General features: G+C 46.6%; 1 protein-coding gene across 5 annotated transcripts in view; it reads left to right on the plus strand.

Moving 5' to 3' along the window:
- sorcs2 (sortilin-related VPS10 domain containing receptor 2) overlaps window positions 1–25,574 on the plus strand; it is a 658,785-nt gene that overhangs the window by 235,821 nt on the left and 397,390 nt on the right. For all 5 annotated transcript variants that reach the window (XM_078407113.1, XM_078407120.1, XM_078407131.1 and 2 more), the window contains exon 3: window positions 8,253–8,352. In XM_078407113.1, the coding sequence (XP_078263239.1) occupies window positions 8,253–8,352 (100 nt within the window). The remainder of the gene's footprint in view (window positions 1–8,252; window positions 8,353–25,574) is intronic.

Raw genomic sequence — 25,574 nt, forward strand, 5'->3', positions numbered from 1 at the left:
ACGTAACCCCACTTTCGCTTCCTGCACTCTTGTGGGCAAATTACAGAGGCCAATTAACCTACTAACCTGCAGGTCTTTGCAGTGTGGGAGGAAACCGGAGCACCTGGAGAAAACCCTCGCGATCACAGGGGGATCGTACCAACAACGCACAGACAGTACCCGCAGTCAGAATCGAACATGGGTCTCTGGCGCTGTGGGAGCAGCCCTACCTGCTGCACCACTCTCAAGAGTCTATAGACAATAGACAATAGGTGCAGGAGGAGGCCATTCGGCCCTTCGAGCCAGCACCGCCATTCAAAGTGATCATGGCTGATCATTCTCAATCAGTACCCCGTTCCTGCCTTCTCCCCATACCCCCTGACTCCGCTATCCTTAAGAGCTCTGTCTATCTCTCTCTTGAATGCATTCAGAGAATTGGCCTCCACTGCCTTCTGAGGCAGAGAATTCCACAGATTCACAACTCTCTGACTGAAAATGTTTTTCCTCATCTCCGTTCTAAATGGCCTACTCCTTATTCTTAAACTGTGGCCCCTGGTTCTGGACTCCCCCAACATTGGGAACATGTTTCCTGCCTCTAACTTGTCCAACCCCTTAATAATCTTATACGTTTCGATAAGATCCCCTCTCATCCTTCTAAATTCCAGTGTATACAAGCCTAGTCACTCCAGTCTTTCAACATATGACAGTCCCGCCATTCCGGGAATTAACCTAGTAAACCTACGTTGCACGCCCTCATGGTAAAGGGATGCCAATTTAAGAATGAGAAAAGGAATTTATTTTCTCAAAGGGTTAGAAACATAGAAACATAGAAAACATAGAAACATAGGTGCAGGAGTAGGCCATTCGGCCCTTCGAGCCAGCACCACCATTCAATATGATCATGGCTGATCATCCACAATCAGTACCCCGTTCTTGCCTTTTCCCCATATTCCCTTGATTCCTTTAGCCCGAAGAGCTAAATCTCTTTCTCACTTGAAAACATCCAGTGATTTGGCCTCCACTGCCTTCTGTGGCAGAGAATTCCAAAGATTCACAACGATCTTGGCTCCCATGGCCGGTGGTTGGGCCCTCTGTGTCGGGGCGATCAAGCTCCCACATCGGGGCGGAAATCTCAGCTCCCCCGCGCCCCACGGGCGATCTAACCCCGGGTCGGGGCTAGTCGAACCTTCTGCCACTTTGGAGCTTCCCGACATCAGTGTTTACCCGAGACTGCGAGCTCCTCGATGTTGAAATCCGCAGGTTGCGGTTGGAGCGTCGATCCCAGGCAAGGGATCACAGGCTCCGATGGTTGCAAGAGGGACATTTCCTGTGTCTGGGAGCAACCATGTGAACTTAATTATCAGGAGGTTTCATATCTGTATAGAAATTAGGCCACGGTTCTTCTCCATCTAATCACCTTGTTAACGTGAAGACATTATAACCTCTAAAACACCTGTGATACTGAGTATTTCATCAGGGGAGAAGATTAAATGGAATCTTTGTGATAATAAAGATTCATGCAGCTCAATGATTTTAATTTAAGAATTACTGAGTGCGGCCTTGGGAATGAAAGGAAAGCAAATGCACACAAGCTTCTTTATATCGGCATTTCACAAACAAATTGGCCTGGGAGGTCGACAATATCAGCAATTATAGGAAGATGTTTGACCCCATTCAATGCTTCAAAGGTACTGTATTGTCACATCTACCTAGGTACAGTGACATTTTTTTTGCACACAATTCAGTAAAATCTTACTATACTGCATAATCTTACTGTACTGGTATGCACAATCATACCCAAGTAAAAGATTATAAGAATAGTAGATTAAGGTTATAAGTGATAGGAGCAGAATTAGGCCATTCGGCCCATCAAGTCTACACTGCAATTCAATCATGGCTGATCTATCTCTCCCTCCTAATCCCATTCTCCTGCCTTCTCCCCATAACCCTAGGGTCACCATAACTCATTGCACTGAAGTAGTACACAAGAATTGCAGCATTTCTGGTGCCTGTTTGTATAACTTCAAGTTTCAACGTTCTTAAGATGTAGCCTTATCTTGGCCTGAAAGACCAGTTGGCCCACGAGTGGAACTGGGTGGGACTTGAGGGGTCGACCTGGCCAGGCCATGGTGCCGGTCGGTGGTCCCGTTTCTCTGGTGCAGGCCCGGCCCAATGCACAAGGTCCCCTGGTTACTGCAGGGACTCCAGCGGCCCACCCCACTGTCACATTCGAGGGGGAAATCACCAGAGAGCTATCAAAATAGAAACAAATAGCAACAAAGATTTTATTGTGAACTGGACCAAGTGGACCCGTTGGGCCCAAACCTCTCCTGCATTGGTGCAGCACCCTCTCCTCCTCCCCTCCCCTCTCCCCACCTTCCCCCCTCCCCCCTCCCTCCCCACTCCCTCCCCCTTCCTCTCCTCCTCCCCTCCCCTCTCCCCACCTTCCCCCCTCCCCCTCCCTCCCTACTCCCTCCCCCTCCTCCCCTCCCCTCACCCCCCTTCCCTCCCCCTCCCATCCCCCTCTCCCCTTCCCCTCCCCCCCACTCCACCCCCCTCAACCCCCTGATCCTCCCTCCTCCCCCTCCCTTCCTTTCCCCGCTCCCCCTCACTCCCCACTCCCTCCCCCCTCCTTCCCCTCCCCCTCAACCCCCCTTATCCTCCCTCCTCCCCCCCTCCCCCCTCCCTCCCCCTCCCCTCCTCCCTCTCCCCCCTCCCCCCTCCACCCCCCTCAATCTCCCTCCTCCCCTTCCCCCCTCCCCCCACCCTTCCCCTCCCCCCACTCCACCCCCCTCAACCCCCCTCAACCCCCTTATCCTCCCTCCTCCCCCTCCCTTCCTTTCCCCCCTCCTTCCACTCCCCTCCCTCCCTCCTCCCTCCCTCCCTAGGAGAAAGATTTAAACTTTAAAACATGAATAACTTAAAAAATATAACACCGATTTCAATGAATCTTCTTCCATTAGCACCAAAGGGACGACGGTGAGTAAGGTGGGCCAAAAATTGTCGCGCTATCATTCAGGAACAAACAAACAAACAAACAAACCAGAGTTTTTGTATATAGATGTGATAGGCCCATTTTCTGAAACGACAACTGTGATTCGCATGCATGTTTGGTTTAACATGTTTGGTTCAACAGCGTTTGATGGCACTGGGCCTGTACTCGCTGGAGTTTAGAAAAATGAGGGAGGGGGAACCTCATTGAAACTTACCAAATAGTGAAAGGCTTGGATAGAGTGGATGAGGAGAGGATGTTTCCACTTGTGGGAGAGTCTAGAACTAGAGGTCATAGCCTCAGAATTAAAGGATGTTCCTTTAGGAAGGAGATGAGGAATTTTAGTAGTCAGAGGGTGGTGAATCTGTGGAATTCATTGCCACAGAAGGCTGTGGTGGCCAAGTCAGTGGATATATTTAAGGAAGAGATAGATAGATTCTTGATTAGTACGGGTGTCAAGGGTTCTGGGGAGAAGGCAGGAGAATGGGGTTAGGAGGGGGAGATAGATCAGCCACAAATGAATGGCGGAGTAGACTTGATGGGCCGAATGGCCTAATTCTGCTCCTATCACTTATGACTTTATGAACACAGACTTGTCAATGATTCAGTATACCTCCACAAGCTGTGCAGTTTTAATCAATGAAAATTATGAATATCGTTTTTTGAATTTCAGGTGTTCATGAAGTATTCTCCTTGACATTTTGTTCCAGAAAGTTAAAGTATTTTTTTTTTTAACATGGCCCGCTAAGTCCTTAATCACTCTTTAATAAACTATCTCATCATAAAAATAAACTTATTTTATGAGTGTTTGGTAATCCCATGGCCAAAGAAGTTTAAAATATGAGGTTTTTAATAATATATTAAAATAAACGTTCCTGTTGTCTCAGATTCTATCTTAACGCTGCACTGTGTTTAACCTCCGTATGTTTTTGAAGCATTATTTGAGTTTGCGTTTTTTCCATCCTGGTTTGTCACTGATCATAATTCTTCAATATTGGTTCTCAGTTATGTAGATGGCAGCAAGTTGAATCGCTTTTGAGTTTACTTTCGTTTAGTTTAGAGATATAGCGCGGAAACAGGCCCCATCGGCCCACCGAGTCCGCGCCCACCAGCGATCCTCACACATTAACACGGTCCTACACCCACTAGGGACAATTTTTGCATTTGTACCAAGCCAATTAACCTACAAACCCGTACGTCTTTGGAGCGTGGGGGGAAATCAAAGATCTCGGAGAAAACCCAGGTGGGTCACGGGGAGAGACTCCGTACAGACAGCACCCGTAGTCGGGATCGAACCCGGGTCTCCGGCGCTGCAAGCGCTGTGCCGCCCGACAACAAAATGTATCAGAAAGTAGTCCACTTATCAGAAAGTAGAGTGTGCATGCCTCGAAGTTGAATAGATCTTCGTGGGGAGCTTTCTTCAAGATCAGTGGCAAGCACCATTGCTTTGTTGCAGCTTTCAAGTTTTTACTCGGTGCTTCCTCTTTGCATTCTGTCTAAGGGGAGTCAAATGAGTCGCTCTGTATTCCGTAGATTCGCCTTCTCATTCTGCATTCCTCTGCATCCCCCACGGACTTGCAGGGAAGCTTCCACTCTCAGAAGCCGACACATTTCATTCAAACACGTTTGAAGGATTTTGACATTTGTAGGATTCATTCTCAGTTATCTGACTTGCAAAGGGGGAGATTCATTTGGTTCTCGAAACAACTAAAAGACGAAGAATTGGTTTTGCAGTTTTCACTTGAATTAATCCTGGACAGTTAAAAAAGTTTCCAGCAATTCATAGAAATAAATTTTGAAAAGTATATATATATTTTTTGCTGCTTAGTAAATGTGGAACATTACAATGTTAACTGTGGAAGGCTCACTGACTTTTGGGAAATTTACACATGATCGTTTTAGCACTGATTGCAGTCCGGAACTATGCTGTAAACTCACATAGGAAGTGCATAGGTTTCGGGCTGTTCAAAATGTCTACTTTAGTTTAGTTTAGTTCAGAGACACAGCGCGGAAACAGGCCCATCGGCCCACTGAGTCCGGGCCTACCAGCGATCCGCGCACACTAACACTATCCTACACACACACACACATAAGGGACAATTTACAATTTTACCAAGCCAATCAACCTACAAACCTGTGGGTCTGTGGAGTGTGAGAGGAATCTGGAGCACTCACGCAGGTCACGGGGAGAACGTACAAACTCCGCACAGACAGCACCCGTAGCCAGGATCGAACCTGGGTCTCTGGCTCTCTAAGGCAGCAAATCTACCGCTGCGCCACCGTGCCGCTCACGGTGTTAAATTCTATAATTATTTTAAATTCAGATTCTAGTCGAGATATGACCAGCATTTACGCTGTTAAATCTGACTTTGTTTACCAGCCAGCTGCTTGAATAATTGCGTATGATTTAATAATGGCATGCTGGACCACGAGTCGGCTGGCTTGTGGATGCTGCTGCTGCTGGAACAGAAGCAAAAGACGACCAGTATAAAAGTGGATTACGTTTGGCCTGGCAACCCTCCCTTTTGTGATTGGCTGGAGTCAGGTTGTCTGGGGCTCCTGACAACAAAGTTTAGCTTTTCAAGGTTCCAGTCTAGTGATGAGCGATCGCAGTCTATTATGCAATAGAATGCACAAGGTTTCGCTGCCAGTGATAATGAGTCTAATTGTTCTTTCCATAACGAACTGTAAATTATACAGGCGGTGTGATGAAGAGGGACCATGCGAGTTGTGAATGCCCCCCCCCTTACAAATTACAAGATTCTTTCTGCTGTTCTTCCGTTAGCCTTAGAAAAACAGCGGGTCGCCCTTAACTTTCCCATGAGGATCATGAATTGTTGCAACTGAGCATTTAATGCCAGCCATCCCTGACAAAAGAAAGTTAGGGTTAGCATGGTGACTACCATTTTAATCAGGAGATTTAGGGTTTCTGCAAAGCCAGTCAATCTCATGGGCACAGGAAGGGAATTATGTAAATGGTGCAGCATCAATCTTGTACCTAGTAACTTTCAATTAGATTTTTCAATATTTCATCAAATAATATTGATCTACTGTTCTATTTCTCTCCTAATCTTTTGTATATCTATATACTAAAACTCTCGTTTGTTATCATGTTTGTGACTGAACTTCAGCACGATAGCGTGACAATTTTAGGCCCAACTTACTCACCATCGTCACTTTAGTGATAATGCAAGTAGTTTTATTGAAATCAGTGTTATATATTTAAAGTTATTCACATTTTAAAGTATAAAAGGAGGGGGGTGGGGAGGGGGAGGAGGGAGGAGGGAAGGAGGGGGGAGTGGGGGTGAAGGGAGAGGGGAAGGGGGGGGTTGAGGAGAGAGGGGAGGGGGGTGGGGAGGAGGGAGGAGGGAAGGAGGGGGGAGTGGGGGTGAAGGGAGAGGGGAAGGGGGGGTTGAGGAGAGAGGGGAGGGGGGTGGGGAGGAGGGAGGAGGGAAGGAGGGGGGAGTGGGGGAGAAGGGAGAGGGGAAGGGGGGGGTTGAGGAGAGAGGGGAGGGGGGGGAGGACAGGATGCTGCACCAATGCAGGAGAGGTTTACATCTATCTCCGAGGGAGGGGGGAGGGAGGAGGGAGAATAAGGGTTGAGGGGGATGGAGTAGGGGGGAGGAGAGTTGGGAGGGAGGGGGAGGGGGAGGAGAGGGTGTTGCACCAATGCAGGAGAGGTTTGGGCCCAACGGGTCCACTTGGTCTAGTTCTCTTTATATTTTTTCCCTACCCGGTTTAACACCTAGATCACACTTTTACCTTTTCCATTGTATTGTTTCTGTAAATGCCATTGCTAAAAAGCCTACTGGTCCCACCAGGTCCAGATGCTCAATTAGGAACTTGCATGGACAGCACTTTGCAGGGCAAAAACCTCTCGAGCTGTTATGCAAGTGATTTACCTGCTTGGCAGAAGCAGCCTGCTGAGGCCCTACCTGCTGAGGCCCTGCATTTTTCAATTCCCATCTTCAAACCTTTTTGCTACATAATCACCTTTTTTCATCTCAAAATCAGTTTTCTTCAAGCCTTTACAATGTGCCTCAGGACAATTTACTATGTGTCGGAAGGTGCACGTTGCTGCTTTTACTGTGTTTTACTACAAGTAGTGCATGTAGAAATGTCCCTGAAGCGTAAGTGTAGAACATTACTCTGTCTGCCACACCATGCACAACAACAGCCATTACATATTTGCTGTAACCAAAATGTAACCAGCATACTAATACCACCATTAATCAGGGCAACGTACTGACAAAGCTAGTTAACCTGCTGCCTCACAGCACCAGAGACCTGGGTTCAACCAGGATTCAGGGCAGGGTTGCCAACTGTCCCGTATTAGCCGGGACATCCCGTATATTGGGCTAAATTGGTTTGTCCCGTATGGGACCGCCCATGTCCCGGATTAGGCCCGGGGGGGGGGGGGGGGGCGCTGTCGGCCCGGACACTGTAGGCCGGGAGGCTGCTGTAGGCCCGGACAGTGTAGGCCCGGACACTGTAGGCCCGGGGGCCGCTGTAGGCCTGGACAGTGCAGGCCCGGAGGCAGGATAGTGCTAATGTATTGGGTGATAACTGATGATAACTTGGTGGGCCGAAAGGCCTTTTTCGGCGCTGTATCTCTAAAGCCAATCCTGATCTCCAGTGCTGTCTGTGTAGAATTTTCATATTCTCCCTGATTGTGTGGGTTTTCTTCGGGTATTCCTGTTTCCTATCACATTCCAAAGATGCACAGGTTGGGAGGTTAAATGGCTGCTCTCCGTGCCCTTAGTCTGGGATGTGTGTAGCATCTGGGAAGGATTAATACGAATGTAGGGAGAATAAAATTGGATCAATGAAGCATTAGCGCACAAAGGGCGGTCACGGTGGCGCAGCGGTAGAGTTGCTGCCTTACAGCGAATGCAGCGCCGGAGAACCGGGTTCCATCCTGACTACGTGTGCTGTCTGTACGGAGTTTGCACGTTCTCCCCGTGACCTGCGTGGGTTTTCTCCGAGATCTTCAGTTTCCTCCCACACTCCAAAGACGTACAGGTTTGTTGGTTAATTGGCTTAGTGTAAATGTAAAAATTGTCCCCAGTGTGTGTAGTATAGTGTTAATGTGCGGGCATCGCTGGCCGGCGCGGACCCGGTGGGCCGATAGGGCTTGTTTCCGCACTGTATCTCTAAACTGAAGCAAACTAAAGAGTGCTCAATGGTGTGTGCAGACTCAGTGGGCCAAAGGGCCCGATTTCATGCCGTATGACTCTCTTCCCAACTATAATTAACACTTGCTTCTTGTTTTCGATGGCAGGTCATCGGATTATGGAACTACCTACGTGAAACTGAACCTGCAGCCTGGCACCACGAACATTATTACAAATTTTTACATTTGCCCCGCAAATAAGAAAAAGGTAAGTGCAAACTTGACTGTGGAACTGGTAATTGAAAGGAAGAGATGTTGGCTGTTAAATGTCGTTGCTGTGTCTCACTTGCGTTCTGCACAATGTGACATGGAAATTGATACCAGAACACTGGTAGTGATTTCATGGAAACATAGAAACATAGAAAATAGGTGCAGGAGGAGGCCATTCGGCCCCTCGAGCCGGCACCGCCATTCATTGTGATCATGGCTGATCATCCACAATCAATAACCTGTGCCCAACTGCTCCCCATATCCCTTGATTCCACTAGCCCCCAGAGCCCTATCTAACTCTCTCTTAAATTCATCCAGTGATTTGGCCTCCACTGCCCTCTGTGGCAGGGAATTCCACAAATTCATAACTCTCTGGGTGAAAAAGTTTCTTCTCACCTCAGTTTTAAATGGCCCCCACTTTATTCTAAGACTGTGGCCCCTGGTTCTGGACTCCCCCAACACTGGGAACATTTTTCCTGCATCTAGCCTGTCCAGTCCTTTTATAATTTTATACGTCTCAACAAGATCCCCTCTCATCCTTCTAAACTCCAGTGAATACAAGCTTGGTCTTTCCAATCTTTCCTCAAATGACAGTCCTGCCATCCCAGGGATCAATCTCGTGAACCTACGCTGCACTGCCTCAATTACAAGGATGTCCTTCCTCAAATTAGGAGACCAGAACTGTACATAATACTCCCGATGTGGTCTTACCAGGGCCCTGTACAACTGCAGAAGAACTCTTTGCTCCTATACAGAAATCCTCTCATTATTTCCCCAGAGGATGCCGCTATTTTAGCGTTGTCAAGAGAATTGGTCTATTTTTTTTTCCTCACCTGTTTATTTGTCAATGGGTTGACATGTCACGGGCCCCGGCATAAAGCCTCCACCATGTCTGAAGACCTGTCTTTCCCTTGTGATTGTCTACCAGCGAAAATCAGGTAGAAAGAAAGAAGCTGCTTTAAAATTCACATTGTAAGGCTTAAAATGAGATCCATTGTCAGGGTGACATTAAACCCATTGACTATTCCAGAAAGTCGACAACCCTGAACAGGTTTGCTATTGAGTTTTCCCGCCTGTAATTGGCAGAAAGCTGCCGATAAGTGTTTTCTAATGTGCGTTGAATGAATTGATATGTTGGTTCCTGAATGTAAGGCTTAAATTTCAGTGTGAAATTACACACACCTCTTTGAATTTTGAGCCCTGCATCTGGTATATTAACTGTGAAAATACAATTTGTATTTGTACAATTATCTCTGTTGCAACTGAGCTATTTTCTTCTAAATTCCACACTTTCTATGTTCGACGACTGGTTTGGGTTCCAGCATTAAGGCCTCAGCTTGAAGCCGAAAAATAATCTCTGCATTTCGAATGATACGTTACTACAGTGTGACGTTTCAGTGCCGTTTCATTCATTCATTCCTTCATTCAAAAACTGCATCTGCAAGACAAGCAAACGAAACAAAATTGTATTGCTGTGTGTTTGAACGGGCGTGGCAGTGCCAGGTCATTTCCATGATGTGACAGATATCAACCTGACAGATCGGTGCAAAATAATTAGTTGGATGGTATTTGCTCTTCGAGCCAGCACCACCATTCAACGTGATCATGGCTGATCATTCTCAATCAGTACCCCGTTCCTGCCTTCTCCCCATACCCCCTGACTCCGCTATCCTTAAGAGCTCTATCTAGCTCTCTCTTGAATGCATTCAGAGAATTGGCCTCCACTGCCTTCTGAGGCAGAGAGTTCCACAGATTTACAACTCTCTGACTGAAAAAGTTTTTCCTCATCTCTGTTCTAAATGGCCTACCCCTTATTCTTAAACTGTGGCCCCTGGTTCTGGACTCCCCCAACACTGGGAACATTTTTCCTGCATCTAGCCTGTCCAGTCCTTTTATAATTTTATACGTCTCTATAAGATCCCCTCTCATCCTTCTAAACTCCAGTGAATACAAGCTTGGTCTTTCCAATCTTTCCTCAAATGACAGTCCTGCCATCCCAGGGATCAATCTCGTGAACCTACGCTGCACTGCCTCAATTACAAGGATGTCCTTCCTCAAATTAGGAGACCAGAACTGTACATAATACTCCCGATGTGGTCTTACCAGGGCCCTGTACAACTGCAGAAGAACTCTTTGCTCCTATACTGAAATCCTCTCATTATTTCCCCAGAGGATGCCGCTATTTTAGCGTTGTCAAGAGAATTGGTCTATTTTTTTTTCCTCACCTGTTTATTTGTCAATGGGTTGACATGTCACGGGCCCCGGCATAAAGCCTCCACCATGTCTGAAGACCTGTCTTTCCCTTGTGATTGTCTACCAGCGAAAATCAGGTAGAAAGAAAGAAGCTGCTTTAAAATTCACATTGTAAGGCTTAAAATGAGATCCATTGTCAGGGTGACATTAAACCCATTGACTATTCCAGAAAGTCGACAACCCTGAACAGGTTTGCTATTGAGTTTTCCCGCCTGTAATTGGCAGAAAGCTGCCGATAAGTGTTTTCTAATGTGCGTTGAATGAATTGATATGTTGGTCCCTGAATGTAAGGCTTAAATTTCAGTGTGAAATTACACACACCTCTTTGAATTTTGAGCCCTGCATCTGGTATATTAACTGTGAAAATACAATTTGTATTTGTACAATTATCTCTGTTGCAACTGAGCTATTTTCTTCTAAATTCCACACTTTCTATGTTCGACGACTGGTTTGGGTTCCAGCATTAAGGCCTCAGCTTGAAGCCGAAAAATAATCTCTGCATTTCGAATGATACGTTACTACAGTGTGACGTTTCAGTGCCGTTTCATTCATTCATTCCTTCATTCAAAAACTGCATCTGCAAGACAAGCAAACGAAACAAAATTGTATTGCTGTGTGTTTGAACGGGCGTGGCAGTGCCAGGTCATTTCCATGATGTGACAGATATCAACCTGACAGATCGGTGCAAAATAATTAGTTGGATGGTATTTGCTCTTCGAGCCAGCACCACCATTCAACGTGATCATGGCTGATCATTCTCAATCAGTACCCCATTCCTGCCTTCTCCCCATACCCCCTGACTCCGCTATCCTTAAGAGCTCTATCTAGCTCTCTCTTGAATGCATTCAGAGAATTGGCCTCCACTGCCTTCTGAGGCAGAGAGTTCCACAGATTTACAACTCTCTGACTGAAAAAGTTTTTCCTCATCTCTGTTCTAAATGGCCTACCCCTTATTCTTAAACTGTGGCCCCTGGTTCTGGACTCCCCCAACATTGGGAACATGCTTCCTGCCTCTAAGGTGTCCAACCCCTTAATAATCTTATATGTTTCGATAAGATCCCCTCTCATCCTTCTAAATTCCAGTGTATACAAGCCTAGTCGCTCCAGTCTTTCAACATACGACAGTCCCGCCATTCCAGGAATTAACCTAGTAAATCTACGCTGCACGCCCTCAATAGCAAGAATTTCATAACCGGCTTTTATGCACGTTCACTCTTCTCGATCAACGAAGACGAGAAAATCTCCTACATTTAGTGTTTTCACAAAATGCGATTGGTTTCATCTGCGTAGCTTTGTGCACTGGTTTGAAATTGACAAAGAGCTTGCAGTATCCAGTCAGGTGAAGTAAGAAAAATTAAATATTCTTAGGTGTTGAGAGAGCTGTTGGAGAGGGGATTTATTTTCAAATGACATTTCATCTACAAGTAATACAAAACAAACTCTACTCTGAGTGGCGTTGTTCAGAGAACAAGTCGCCGTTAGTTGGTTTCAAAAACCACATTAAATGTTTTTGAAGGTAGACACAAAATGCTGGAGTAACTCAGCGGGACAGGCCACATCTCTGGAAAGAAGGAATGGGTGACGTTTCGGGTCGGGACCCTTCTTCAGACTGATGTCAGGAGAGAGGGAGACACAGAGATAAAATGTAGTCGGAGAAATTAAAGGGCCTGTCCCATTTTAGGCGATTTTAAGGCGACTGCCGGCGACTGTCAAAGTCTTAGCAGATCGCTGAACTTTTCTTTTACCCGACGACAATGACCATGACAATGCCGAGTCAGGTCGAGATTACACCGTCTTCTGAAACATCGCGAAATTCCCACGCTGTCAATGCTTCTCCGGCGTCCTAATTTTCGCTGAAATCACTGACAAGTCGGTAAGTACTTGAGAGTTTTGAACTATAACATCTTGTATGGGTTACTTAAAAACCAAGCTTCACGGTAACAAGACATAAACTGGATTTACTTCCGGTTTACTAATAGCTGTATTAAAAAATAAAAAATAAAAAGTGGTTAAGTGGATTTTTGTGAAAAGTGCGTGGGCATTCTTTGAAAATGTACGGGAGATGCATATCTGGTTTCTAGGTTGCATATCTGGGTTGGGAGCCCACTTTAAATGTAATGGCTGATGGCCATAAACATTGCGAAATTCCCATGCTTACCTGACCGTCAAACTGTCGCCTCCAATCTACCTGTCAAATGTCCTGACGGTAAATAAATTGGTTAAACACAAGCATTTTATAGTATTTTGAAATGACTTTGCTTATTTTAATATTATGTGCTTCTAAATGCATCTAAGAGAACTTAGCAAACCTGGGGACAGCATGCGACAGCGCCCGCAATAAGCTACGATACCTCGTGACAAGCCAGCTGTCGCCGAGAAATTTCACTCCGGATGATTTCTCAGCGACGCGCTGAGATCCACTAGGATTCTTGGAAGACTCCTCACGATCATGCCCGCGACACCCTGGCGAACTGTCGGCGACAGCCTAGTCACCGGCAGTCGCCTTAAAATCGCCTAAAGTGGGACAGGCCCTTTAGACTGGTCGGAGAACTGGGAAGGGGGAGGGGATTCAGAGAGAGGGAAAGCAAGGGCCACTTGAAGTTAGAGAAGTCAATGTTCAGAACGCTAGGGGGGGTGTAAGCTGCACAAGCGAAATATGAGGTGCTGTTCCTCCAATTTGCGCGGGGCCTCACTCTGACAATGGAGGAGGCCCCGGACAGAATGGTCAGTGTGGGAATGGGAGGGGGTAGTTGAAGTGCTGAGCCACCGGGAGATCAGGTAGGTTTAGGCGGATTGAGTGGAGGTGTTCAGCTAAACGATCGCCGAGCCTGCGCTTGGTCTCGCCAATATACAGGAGTCCACACCTGGAACAGCGGACGCAGTAGATGAGGTTGGAGGAGGTGGATTTAGGCGTGTCTCCATCACAAAGTGAAAGACAAAACTCACCAGAATTTCTGTCTCTTTCACTTTATCCATTGCCTCCAGAAACCAAACCTTGAGCTTTCTGTCCGGGGAACCCATTGCTCCAACTTCCACCTCCTTTTTTCTAAATAGCTTGAATTTGGTGTGGTATTATATATTTGTGTCCACCTTGCCTATTTGGATTTTCACTATCCGTCACTGTGCAGTAATAAAACAACCCAAGTGATGTCTCTTGCTTGTGATAAAAGCTTTTGTTTATTACTTTCTGTACTCCTCAATCTGCCTTCAGGCTTGGTATAGTTGATTGCACAATCTATCTAAAACGCCTCTCTACCTTGCCTGACCGGGGGCTGGTCTACATTCATTTTATTCCACACTTGCCCCCTCAAAGGAAATCATTCCAGCAATCATTCCTTTTCTCCAGAGATGCTGCCCGTCCCTGCTGAGTTAGTCCAGCATTTTGTGTCTATCTTCGGTTTAAACCAGCATCTGCAGTTCCTTCCGACACCTTTCATCTGCCCCACTGCGAAATCTCCTCAAGGTATCTCTACTTTGAAGAGGTTCCCCTCCTCTCTCCGCCGAGAGTTCTGCAACATCCTCTCTCGCTGCTCCCCCCTCTGTGATCACCCCTCATTTCCCTCTCCCCTGACTCTCGGTCTGAAGAAGGGTCTCGAACCGAAACGTCTCCCCGTTTCTTGTGAGGAAGGTGCTATGAGGTTGCAGGGTGACTTGTGTGAGTGGGCGGATGCATGGCAGATGCAGTTTAATGTGGATAAGTGTGAGGTTATCCACTTTGGTGGTAAGAATAGGAAGGCAGAGAATTATCTGGATGGTGTCAAGTTAGGAAAAGGGGACGTACAACAAGATCTGGGTGTCCTAGTGCATCAGTCACTGAAAGGAAGCATGCAGGTACAGCAGGCAGTGAAGAAAGCCAATGGATGTTGGCCTTCTTAAGAAGGGGAGTTGTGTATAGGAGCAAAGAGGTCCTTCTGCAGTTGTACAGGGCCCTAGTGAGACCGCACCTGCAGTACTGTGTGCAGTTTTGGTCTCCAAATTTGTGGAAGGATATTCTTGCTATTGAGGGCGTGCAACGTAGGTTTACTAGGTTAATTCCCGGAATGGCGGGACTGTCGTATGTTGAAAGACTAGAGCGATTAGGCTTGTATACACTGGAATTTAGAAGGATGAGAGGGGATCTTATCGAAACATATGAGATTGAGTGTCTAGAAAAGCGCTATACAAATGTAATGTATTATTATTAAGGGGTTGGACACGTTAGAGGCAGGAATCATGTTCCCAATGTTGGGGGAGTCCAGAACAAGGGCGTACAGTTTAAGAATAAGGGGTAGGCCATTCAGAACTGAGATGAGGAAAAACTTTTTCAGTCAGAGAGTTGTGAATCTGTGGAACTCTCTGCCTCAGAAGGCAGTGGAGGCCAATTCTCTGAATGCATTCAAGAGAGAGCTAGATAGAGCTCTTAAGGATAGCGGAGTCAGGGGGTATGGGGAGAAGGCAGGAACGGGGTACTGATTGAGAAGGATCAGCCATGATCACATTGAATGGCGGTGCTGGCTTGAAGGGCCGAATGGCCTCCTCCTGCACCTATTGTCTATTGTCTATTGTCTCCAGAGATGCTGCCCCTCCCGCTGAGTTACTCCAGCTATATGTGTCCTGTCTGTGGTTATCCCGCCCTGTGCCTGAACTTTTCTCTAGGACCTGCATCTGCTCTTCACTCCTATTCTCGGTTCACTGCTCGGCAGCATCATCATCTGGAGCCAACGTGACAGTTTCCATAAATACCCTGATGATTCACTTTTCTATCACTTCACCGTGTTTGGAACACGGAATGTGTAATGGTACAGCCCAGGTCCAGGCCCTTTGACCCACGATATCTCTGCTGAACATGATGTCAAAATAAATTAATCCCGTATCGCTGCACAGAATCCACGTTACTCCATGCCTTGCATATTCATGTGCCTCTAGAAAAACCTCTCAAACGCCATTGCTTCCAGTCTGAGGAAGGGCCTCGACCCGAAACCTCACCCATTCCTTCTCTCCAGAGACGCTGCCTGTCCCGCTGAGTTACTGCAGCATTTTGTGTCTATCTCCGGTGTCAACCAGTATTTGAAGTTCCGTCCTGCACATTGGTTCCACTGAATCTGCTTTTACCATCACCTCTAGCAGGGGGTTTCAGAAACCCACCACCGTGTATTGTGTAACAATAAAAAAAACACTTGTCCTGTACATCTGTATTAAATTCCACCCTCTTACTTTAACTTGTCTTTGACATATCCCCTCTGAGGACAGGATTGGGACTGGCGACTCTTATCTTCGCCTCCCAGAATTTGATAAACTGCAATCCGAAGTTCCTCAGCCTCCAATGCCCCAGAGAAGACAATCCAAGTGTGTTCGATCTATTGCCTTCCAATCCAGGCAAAGTCCTGGTAACTTCTTCTGCACTTTCTCCAAAGCCTCCATCACCTCTTGCTCATGGGGCATCCAGAATTGCGCACGATATTACAAATTTGGACCCGGCAAAGTTTCGTAAAGCTGCAAGGTGACTTTCTGACTCCTGTTGTCATCGCCCTGACTGATGAAGGCAGGTATACCATCGGCCTTCTTCACCACTCTAACTACAGTGTCAGTACTTTCAGGGAGCTATGGACTCTGACCACAAGATTCTTCCGTTAAGAGACCTGCCATGAACATTATTCTCGTTGATTCCTGAACTCCCTCTAGATTATTAAATTCCTTGAATGAAATCCAATTCTGGGAGAGCTGAAATTTCCTCCATCTTAGTCGTCAGAAGATTGAATTGTTCGGACTCCACTCCCTGGCAATTGAGCCAAATCCATCTTTATGTAGTCGTTTGAAGCTGAACCAAATCAGTCACAACATTAGTGGTGTGCTTCACCTGAGAATCACACAGCATGGAAACACGTCATTTAGCCCAAAACATCCACGCTGACCAGCGGGGTCCCATTCATATTACATAGAAACATAGAAAATAGGTGCAGGAGTAGGCCATTCGGCCCTTTGAGCCAGCATCGCCATTCAATGTGATCATGGCTGATCATCCGAAATCAGTCCCCTGTTTCTGCTTTTTCCCCCCATATCCCTTGATTTTGTTAGCCCTAAGAGCTATATCTAACTCTTTCTTGAAATCATCCAGTGAATTGGCCTCCACTGCCTTCTGTGGCAGAGAATTCCATGAAGAGGTGTGTGGAGGAGTGTGTTCCCAGCAAGACCATCTGAGTGTTCCTTGTCTGGAAGCTCTGGATGAACCACGAGTTCCGCAATCTACTGAGACCCAGATCTCGGGCATTTGAGCCTAGCAATACAGGAATACATTGTGCATGCTTTGTACTTCCAGAAACTCAGTCCAGTTCCTCTCAGCATACATTGCATATTATACCCTTGTCCAGTGGTCTATCCCTGCCAATTAGCTGTGGGAGTCAGTAGGTTTATAATAGTTCCAGCCTGTCCCGCTGAATTACTCCGGCATTTTGTGTCTGTATCTCCAGTGGCTTATATATGCCAATTAGCATACAGCTGATAATGAACTTTTCATTTGGATGAAATTTTACCATGGACTCAAGAACTGCGTGGAAGAGATTTCAAACGGATGGTTCAGTCCCATTCTGAAACTGGGTGTTGAATCCATTTTCACTGGTGTCTATGCCAGAGATTCAGGTTTGTTGATCTTCTGAGGGGCAATATTGCTTCATTTTTGTTTTTCCTCATCTATAAAAAAAATCACTTGCCTGCCAATGCTACCACCTCCAGAAGGGCACCACCGATTTTTAGAAGGATGAGAGGAGATCTTATCGAAACGTATAAGATTATTAAGGGGTTGGACACGTTAGAGGCAGGAAACATGTTCCCAATATTGGGGGAGTCCAGAACAAGGGGCTACAGTTTAAGAATAAGGGGTAGGCCATTTAGAACTGAGATGAGGAAAAACTTTTTCAGTCAGAGAGTTGTGAATCTGTGGAATTCTCTGCCTCAGAAGGCAGTGGAGGCCAATTCTCTGAATGCATTCAAGAGAGAGCTGGATAGAGCTCTTAAGGATAGCGGAGTCAGGGGGTATGGGGAGAAGGCAGGAACGGGGTACTGATTGAGAATGATCAGCCATGATCACATTGAATGGCGGTGCTGGCTCGAAGGGCCGAATGGCCTCCTCCTGCACCTATTGTCTATTGTCTATTGAATCCATTTTTACTGGTGTCTATGCCAGAGATTCAGGTTTGTTGATCTTCTGAGGAGCAATGTTGCTTAATTTTTGTTTTTCCTTATCTATAAAAAAAAATCACTTGCCTGCCAATGCTACCACCTCCTGAAGGACATCACCGATGTCCATTTCCATACGCCATGCATACCCAGCATCTCCCTTCCCCTCCGATCAATTCCCCTGCATTTGCTTATGTCTCCTCAGTGTAACTTCCACCTCCTGAAGTGTAGTGACTGCACTAACGCTCTCTAGGGTGTGACCAAATGGAGCACCTCAGCGGGACAGGCAGCATCTCTGGAGAGAAGGAACGGGTGACATTTCGGGTCGAGACCATTCTTCAAACGACCCGATTGTCTCGATCCAAAACGTCACCCATCCCTTCTCTCCAGAGATGCTGCCTGTCCCGCTGAGTTACTCCAGCATTTTGTGACTGTCTTTGGTTCAAACCAGCATCTGCAGTTCCTTCCTGCCAAATGGAGCCGTTGCTTTTGCACTCATCTCCTGACACAAACCGTCCAATTGTGTGCATTTAAAACCCTTCACAATTTTAAGTGTGCAAATTATGTGTGGACGGCACGGTGGCGCTGCGGTAGAGTTGCTGCCTTACAGCGAATGCAGCGCCGGAGACTCAGGTTCGACCCTGACTACGGGCGCCGTCTGTACGGAGTTTGTACGTTCTCCCCGTGACCTGCGTGGGTTTTCTCCGAGATCTTCAGTTTCCTCCCACACTCCAAAGACATACAGGTATGTAGGTTAATTGACTGGGTGAAATGTAAAAATTGTCCCTAGTGGGTGTAGGATAGTGTTAATGTGCGGGGATCGCTGGGCGTCGCGGACTCGGTGGGCCGAAGGGCCTGTTTCCGCGCTGTATCTCTAAATCTAAAAAAATAAATCTAATTTTTCACTGCTAAAGTCATAGCAATATAAGGGCGGTCACGGTGGAGCAGCGGTAGAGTTGCTGCCTTACAGTGGATGCAGCGCCGGAGACCCGGGTTTGATCCCGACTATGGGCGCTGTCTGTACGGAGTTTGTTCGTTCTCCCCGTGACCTGCGTGGGTTTTCTCCGAGATCTTCAGTTTCCACCCACACTCCAAAGACGTGCAGGTTTGTAGGTTAATTGGCTTGGTAAATGTAAAAAATGTCCCTAGTGGGTATAGGATAGTGTTAATGTGCGGGGATCGCTGGTCGGCGTGGACACAGTGGGCCGAAAGGGCCTGTTTCCGCCCTGTATCTCTAAATCTAAATCTTAATAAAAAAATGTAAAAACCAATCCCACATTAACGCGACTCCCTGCAGGCTTTCTTCAATACTGTGGGAAGCCCCCAGCTTTGTTATCTCCCAATCTTTTCTCACCACGAGGACTGGACCCCACTCTGGATAAATAATTTAAAGGATACTGTGAGATTAAACAAAACATTGCAGGCTGATAGATAGGAACCACAGACCTCAGGAGCCAGCAAATAAATCCCATTGAGAACAGGAGACTGTGATAAAAGAGCTGTCAGAACTGAAGGACGGCAGCAAACCAGAGATAAATTAGAAATGGAGGGAGATACAAGAGGAAAAAGATCAGGAGTGACGAATAACAGAGCAATGAATTAGGGAGACACAGCACAGGGAGACAGTGCATTAAAACTGACTGTCTTTTCAAATAAAATGCAATGCTGCTTGCTATAGGGCGGTGGTGGGGGTAGGTGAATTGTTGGCAATAAGAAAAGGTTTTAGTTTTGAGATACAGCGCGGAAACAGGCCCCTTCGGCCCACCGGGTCCACGCCGACCAGCGATCCCCGCACACTAACACTATCCTATACCCACTAGGGACAATTTTTAGTTGTGCCGAGCCAATTGACCTACAAACCTGCACGTCTTTGGAGTGCGGGAGGAAACTGAAGATCTCGGAGAAAACCCACGCAGGTCACGGGGAGAACATATATAACATATAACATATAACAACTACAGCATGGAAACAGGCCTGTCCGGCCCTACCAGTCCACGCCGACCATTCTCCCTGACCTAGTCTCATCTACCTGCACTCAGACCATAACCCTCCAATCCCCTCCTATCCATATACCTATCCAATTTACTTTTAAATAATAAAATCGAGCCAGCCTCCACCACTTCCACCGGAAGCCCATTCCATACAGCCACAACCCTGTGAGTAAAGAAGTTCCCCCTCATGTTACCCCTAAACCTTTGTCCCTCAATTCTGAAGCTATGTCCCCTTGTTGGAATCTTCCCCACTCTCAAAGGGAAAAGCCTACCCACGTCAACTCTGTCCGTCCCTCTCAAAATTTTAAAAACCTCTATCAAGTCCCCCCTCAACCTTCTACGCTCCAAAGAATAAAGACCCAACCTTTTCAACCTCTCTCTGTAGCCTAAGTGCTGAAACCCAGGCAACATTCTAGTAAATCTCCTCTGTACCCTCTCCATTTTGTCGACATCCTTCCTATAATTTGGCGACCAGAACTGCACACCATACTCCAGATTTGGCCTCACCAATGCCCTGTACAATCTCAACATTACATCCCAACTTCTATACTCGATGCTCTGATTTATAAAGGCAAGCATACCAAACGCCTTCTTCACCACCCTATCCACATGAGATTCCACCTTCAGGGAACAATGCACAGTTATTCCCAGATCCCTCTGTTCCACTGCATTCCTCAATTCCCTACCATTTACCCTGTACGTCCTATTTTGATTTGTCCTACCAAAATGCAGCACCTCACACTTATCAGCATTAAACTCCATCTGCCATCTTTCAGCCCACCCTTCCAAAAGGCCCAAGTCTCTCTGTAGACTTTGAAAATCTACCTCACTATCAACTACTCCACCTATCTTAGTATCATCTGCATATTTACTAATCCAATTTGCCACACCATCATCCAGATCATTAATGTAAATGACAAACAACAGTGGACCCAACACAGATCCTTGGGGCACTCCACTAGACACTGGCCTCGAACCTGACATACAATTGTCAACCGTTACCCTCTGGTATCTCCCATTCAGTCATTGTTGAATCCATCTTGCAACCTCACTATTAATACCCAACGATTTAACCTTCTTAATCAACCTTCCATGTGGAACCTTGTCAAATGCCTTACTGAAGTCCATATAGACAACATCCACATCCTTGCCCTTATCAATTTCCCTGGTAACCTCTTCAAAAAATTCAAGAAGATTAGTCAAACATGACCTTCCAGGCACAAATCCATGTTGACTGTTTCTAATCAGGCCTTGATTATCCAAATAATTATATATATTGTCCCTAAGTATCTTTTCCATTAATTTTCCCACCACAGACGTCAAACTAATAGGTCTATAATTGCTAGGTTTACTTTTAGAACCTTTTTTAAACAAAGGCACAACATGCGCAATGCGCCAATCTTCCGGCACCATCCCTGTTTCTAATGACGTTTGAAATATTTCCGTCATAGCCCCTGCTATTTCTGCACTAACTTCCCTCAATGTCCTAGGGAATATCCTATCAGGACCTGGAGACTTATCCACTTTTATATTCTTCAAAAGTGTCCGTACCTCCTCTTCTTTAATCCTCCTAATTTCCATCACTACTCTACTTGTTTCGCTTACCTCACATAATTCAATATCCTTCTCCTCGGTAAATACCGAAGAAAAGAAATTGTTTAATATCTCCCCCATTTCTTCCGGCTCAGCACATAGCTGTCCACTCTGACTCTCTAATGGACCAATTTTATCCCTCACTATCCTTTTGCTATTGACATATCTGTAGAACCCCTTGGGGTTTACTTTTACATTACTTGCCAAAGCAGCCTCATATCTTTTTTTCGCTTTTCTAATTTCCTTTTTAAGATTCCTTTTACATTCTTTATATTCCTCAAGAACCTCATTTACTCCCTGCCGCTTATATTTATTGTATATCTCCCTCTTTTTCCGAACCAAGTGTCCAATTTCCCTGGAAAACCACGGCTCTTTCAAATTATTATTCTTTCCTTTCCACCGAACAGGGACATAAAGACTCTGTACTCTCAAAATTTCACCTTTAAATATCCTCCATTTCTCTATTATATCCTTTTCATAAAACAACAATTTCCATTTCACTCCTTTTAAATCCTTTCTCATCTCCACAAAATTAGCCTTTCTCCAATCCAAAATCTCAACCCTTGGTCCAGATTTGACCTTCTCCATAATGATATTGAAACTAATGGCATTATGATCACGAGACCCAAAGTGCTCCTCAACACATACCTCCGTCACCTGACCCATCTCATTTCCTAACAGGAGGTCCAACACTGCCCCTTCTCTGGTAGGCACCTCTACGTATTGCTGCAAAAAACTATCCTGCACACATTTTACAAACTCCAAACCATCCAGCCCTTTAACAGAATGTGATTCCCAGTCTATATACGGAAAATTGAAATCACCCACAATCACCACTCTGTGCTTACTACTAATATCTGCTATCTCCTTACATATTTGCTCTTCCAATTCTCGTTCCCTATTTGGCGGTCTATAATACACCCCTATAAGTGTTGCTAAACCTTTCTCATTTCTGAGTTCCACCCAAACAGCCTCCTTAATCGAGCCTTCTAGTCTGTCCTGCCAAAGCACTGCTGTGATATCCTCCCTGACAAGCAATGCAACACCCCCACCTCTTGCCCCTCCGATTCTATCACATCTGAAACAATGAAATCCTGGAATATTTAATTGCCAATCACAACCCTCCTGCAACCATGTTTCACTGATCGCCACAACATCATACTTCCAGATGTCAATCCAGGCTCTAAGCTCATCCACCTTTCTTACAATGCTCCTAGCATTAAAATATACACATTTAAGGGACCCATCATTTCTTATTCTCAGTTTATTTCTTTTCCCTTCTTTCTCTCCTACATATTGGGTCTGAGTGTTTCCCTTTTCTGCCTCCTGCCTCACACACTGCCTATTAGCTATCTGTGTTTGAGTCCCTCCCCCCAACCGTACTAGTTTAAAGTCTCCGCCGTTATTTTAGCAAATCTCCCCGCCAGGATATTGGTTCCCCTCGGGTTCAGATGCAACCCGTCCTTTTTGTACAGGTCATACTTCCCCCAGAAGAGGTCCCAATGATCCAGAAACTTGAAACCCTGCTCCCTGCACCAGTTCCTCAGCCACGTATTTATCCTCCACCTCACTCCATTCCTATTCTCACTATCGCGTGGCACAGGCAGTAAGCCTGAGATTATTACTTTGGAAGTCCTTTTTTTTTAACTCTCTTCCTAGCCCCCTGAATTCTCCTTTCAGGACCTCTTCCCTTATCCTACCTATATTGTTGGTACCTATATGTACCACGACCTCTGGCTCCTCTCCCTCCCCTTTCAGGATATCCTGGACACGCTCAGACACATCCCGGACACCGGCACCAGGGAGGCAAACCACCATCCGGGTCTCCCGACTGCGTCCACAGAAACGCCTATCTGACCCCCTCACTATAGAGTCCCCTATTACTACTGCTCTCTTCTTCCTTTCCCTACCCTTCTGAGCAACAGGGCCGGACTCCTTGCCAGAGGCCCGGGCACCGTCGTTGCCCCCAGGTAGGCTGTCCCCCCCAACAGTACTTAAACAGGAGTACTTATTTCCAAGGGGTACAGCCACCGGGGTACTCCCTAGTCCCTGCCTCTGTTCCTTGCCCCCCCTAACAGTGACCCACTTGTCTACCTCCCGTGGTCTAGGAGTGACCACCTCCCTGTAACTCCTATCTATAACCTCCTCACTCTCCCTGATCAGACGGAGGTCATCAATCTGCCGCTCCAGGTTCCTAATACGGTCCCTTAGGAGCCCCATCTCGTCACACCTGGCGCAGATGTGGATGTCTGGAAGACTATCAGACTCCCAGATTCCCCACATCTGACACCCAGAACAAAAAACTGCCCTGGCAGTCATACTCTCCAAACAAAGCCCCGCGCTCGGTTACTAAACCTACCGCCCAGCCGCTACTCCAACCGCTCCAACCGCCCACCCAAAAGAACTGAGTGATCTCCTGGGAGAGGCGAAAAACCGGATAAAAAACCCAGGCCAATTTGGGAAAAAATCCGGGAAATTCCTCTCCGACCCCAAGCTAGGCGATCGAAACTAGTCCGGGAGATCACACAGGTCTTACTCCTTACTATCCCCACACACTACTTCCCAAGCAACACAGCTTGGTGCTGCTTGCTGCTGCTGCTGCTACTGCTGCTGCTTGCTGCTGCTACTGCTGCTTGCTGCTTGCTGCTGCTACTGCTGCTTGCTGCTGCTGCTGCTACTGCTGATTGCTGCTGCTGCTGCTGCTACTGCTGATTGCTGCTGCTACTGCTGTACAAACTCCGTACAGACGGCGCCCGTAGTCGGGATGGAACCCGGGTCTCCGGCGCTGCATTCGCCGTAAGGCAGCAACTCTACCGCTGCGCCACCGTGACGCATGTGATGTCTTGAACGTCTGTCAAAAAAATAAATGAGGACTTAAAATCTATTTGTCTCCTGCAGCCGTATCAAAAATCAGATTAAATTAAAGTTAGGTCAATTTTGAATCGAATGATGAACAGTATTCTTCTTCTTTCGTGTCCATCGTTCAAATGTTTACATCGCTGTCATCGTCCGTCCTGAAAAGGGCGCAGGCTTCCGGCGACAATCAGTGGGAGCCATCACTTGTACAACAGATGATGGTGGTGGCAGAATTAGCTCAGGGCACTTCCAGTTTCCAGCCCTGCGACGTGGACACTTCTGCTATGGGGCCACGGACAATATTGCATTTATATGTTTTGGCTGTGTTTTCTGTTTTCCATTAATAAAACATTATTTGCTCCAGTATATTCATTGGCGGTTTATGGGGCAATGTGGGAGTATTATTGTGAGGATGATTTCAGTGACTGAAGACGAAGCAGGGCGGCACGGTGGCGCAGCGGTAGAGTTGCTGCCTTACGGCGAATGCAGCGCCGGAGACTCAGGTTCGATCCTGACTACGGGCGCCATCTGTAAGGAGTTTGTACGTTCTCCCCGTGACCTGCGTGGGTTTTCTCCGAGATCTTCGGTTTCCTCCCACACTCCAAAGACGTACAGGTATGTAGGTTAATTGACGGGGTAAATGTAAAAATTGTCCCTAGTGTGTGTAGGATAGTGTTAATGTGCGGGGATCACTGGGCGGTGCGGACTTGGTGGGCCGAAAAGGCCTGTTTCCGCGCTGTATATATATGAAATATGAAATATGCAGTCAAGCTAGGCTCATGTAAAGGTGGCACATGTCAGCATGTACAAACCTGCATACACACATGCAGATAGGCTCAGGCGTGGATACTCTCATCCATTGTTTAGTTTAGGGATACAGCCTGGAAACAGGCCCTTCGACCCACCGAGTCCACACCGACCAGCGATCCCCGCACATTAATGCAATTATAAATAAAGCACATCAATGCCTCTACTTCCTAAGAAGATTAAGGAGATTCGGTATGTCAGAGAGGATAGCATATACAGTGGAGAGCATATTGACTGGTAGCATCACGGCCTGGTTCGGCAACTTGAATGTCCAGGAGTGAAGAAGACTGCAAAACGTTGTGATCGCTGCCCAGTCCATCACCGGCTCTGACCTCTCCTGCATTGAAGGGAGTCGCTGCCTCATAAAGGCAGGCAGCATCATCAGAGACCCACACCACCCTGGCCACGCACTCATTTCACTCCTGCCATCGGGAAGACGGTACAGGAGCCTGAAAACTGTTACGTCCAGATTCAGGAACAGCTTCTTCCTTACAGCCATTAATCATTACAATGTCAAATAAGCTCTGAACTACATAGACTATTATTATTATGGCACTTTTATTGTTTG

Source organism: Rhinoraja longicauda, chromosome 1 (assembly GCF_053455715.1).
Source record: "Rhinoraja longicauda isolate Sanriku21f chromosome 1, sRhiLon1.1, whole genome shotgun sequence".
Taxonomy (NCBI): domain Eukaryota; kingdom Metazoa; phylum Chordata; class Chondrichthyes; order Rajiformes; family Arhynchobatidae; genus Rhinoraja; species Rhinoraja longicauda.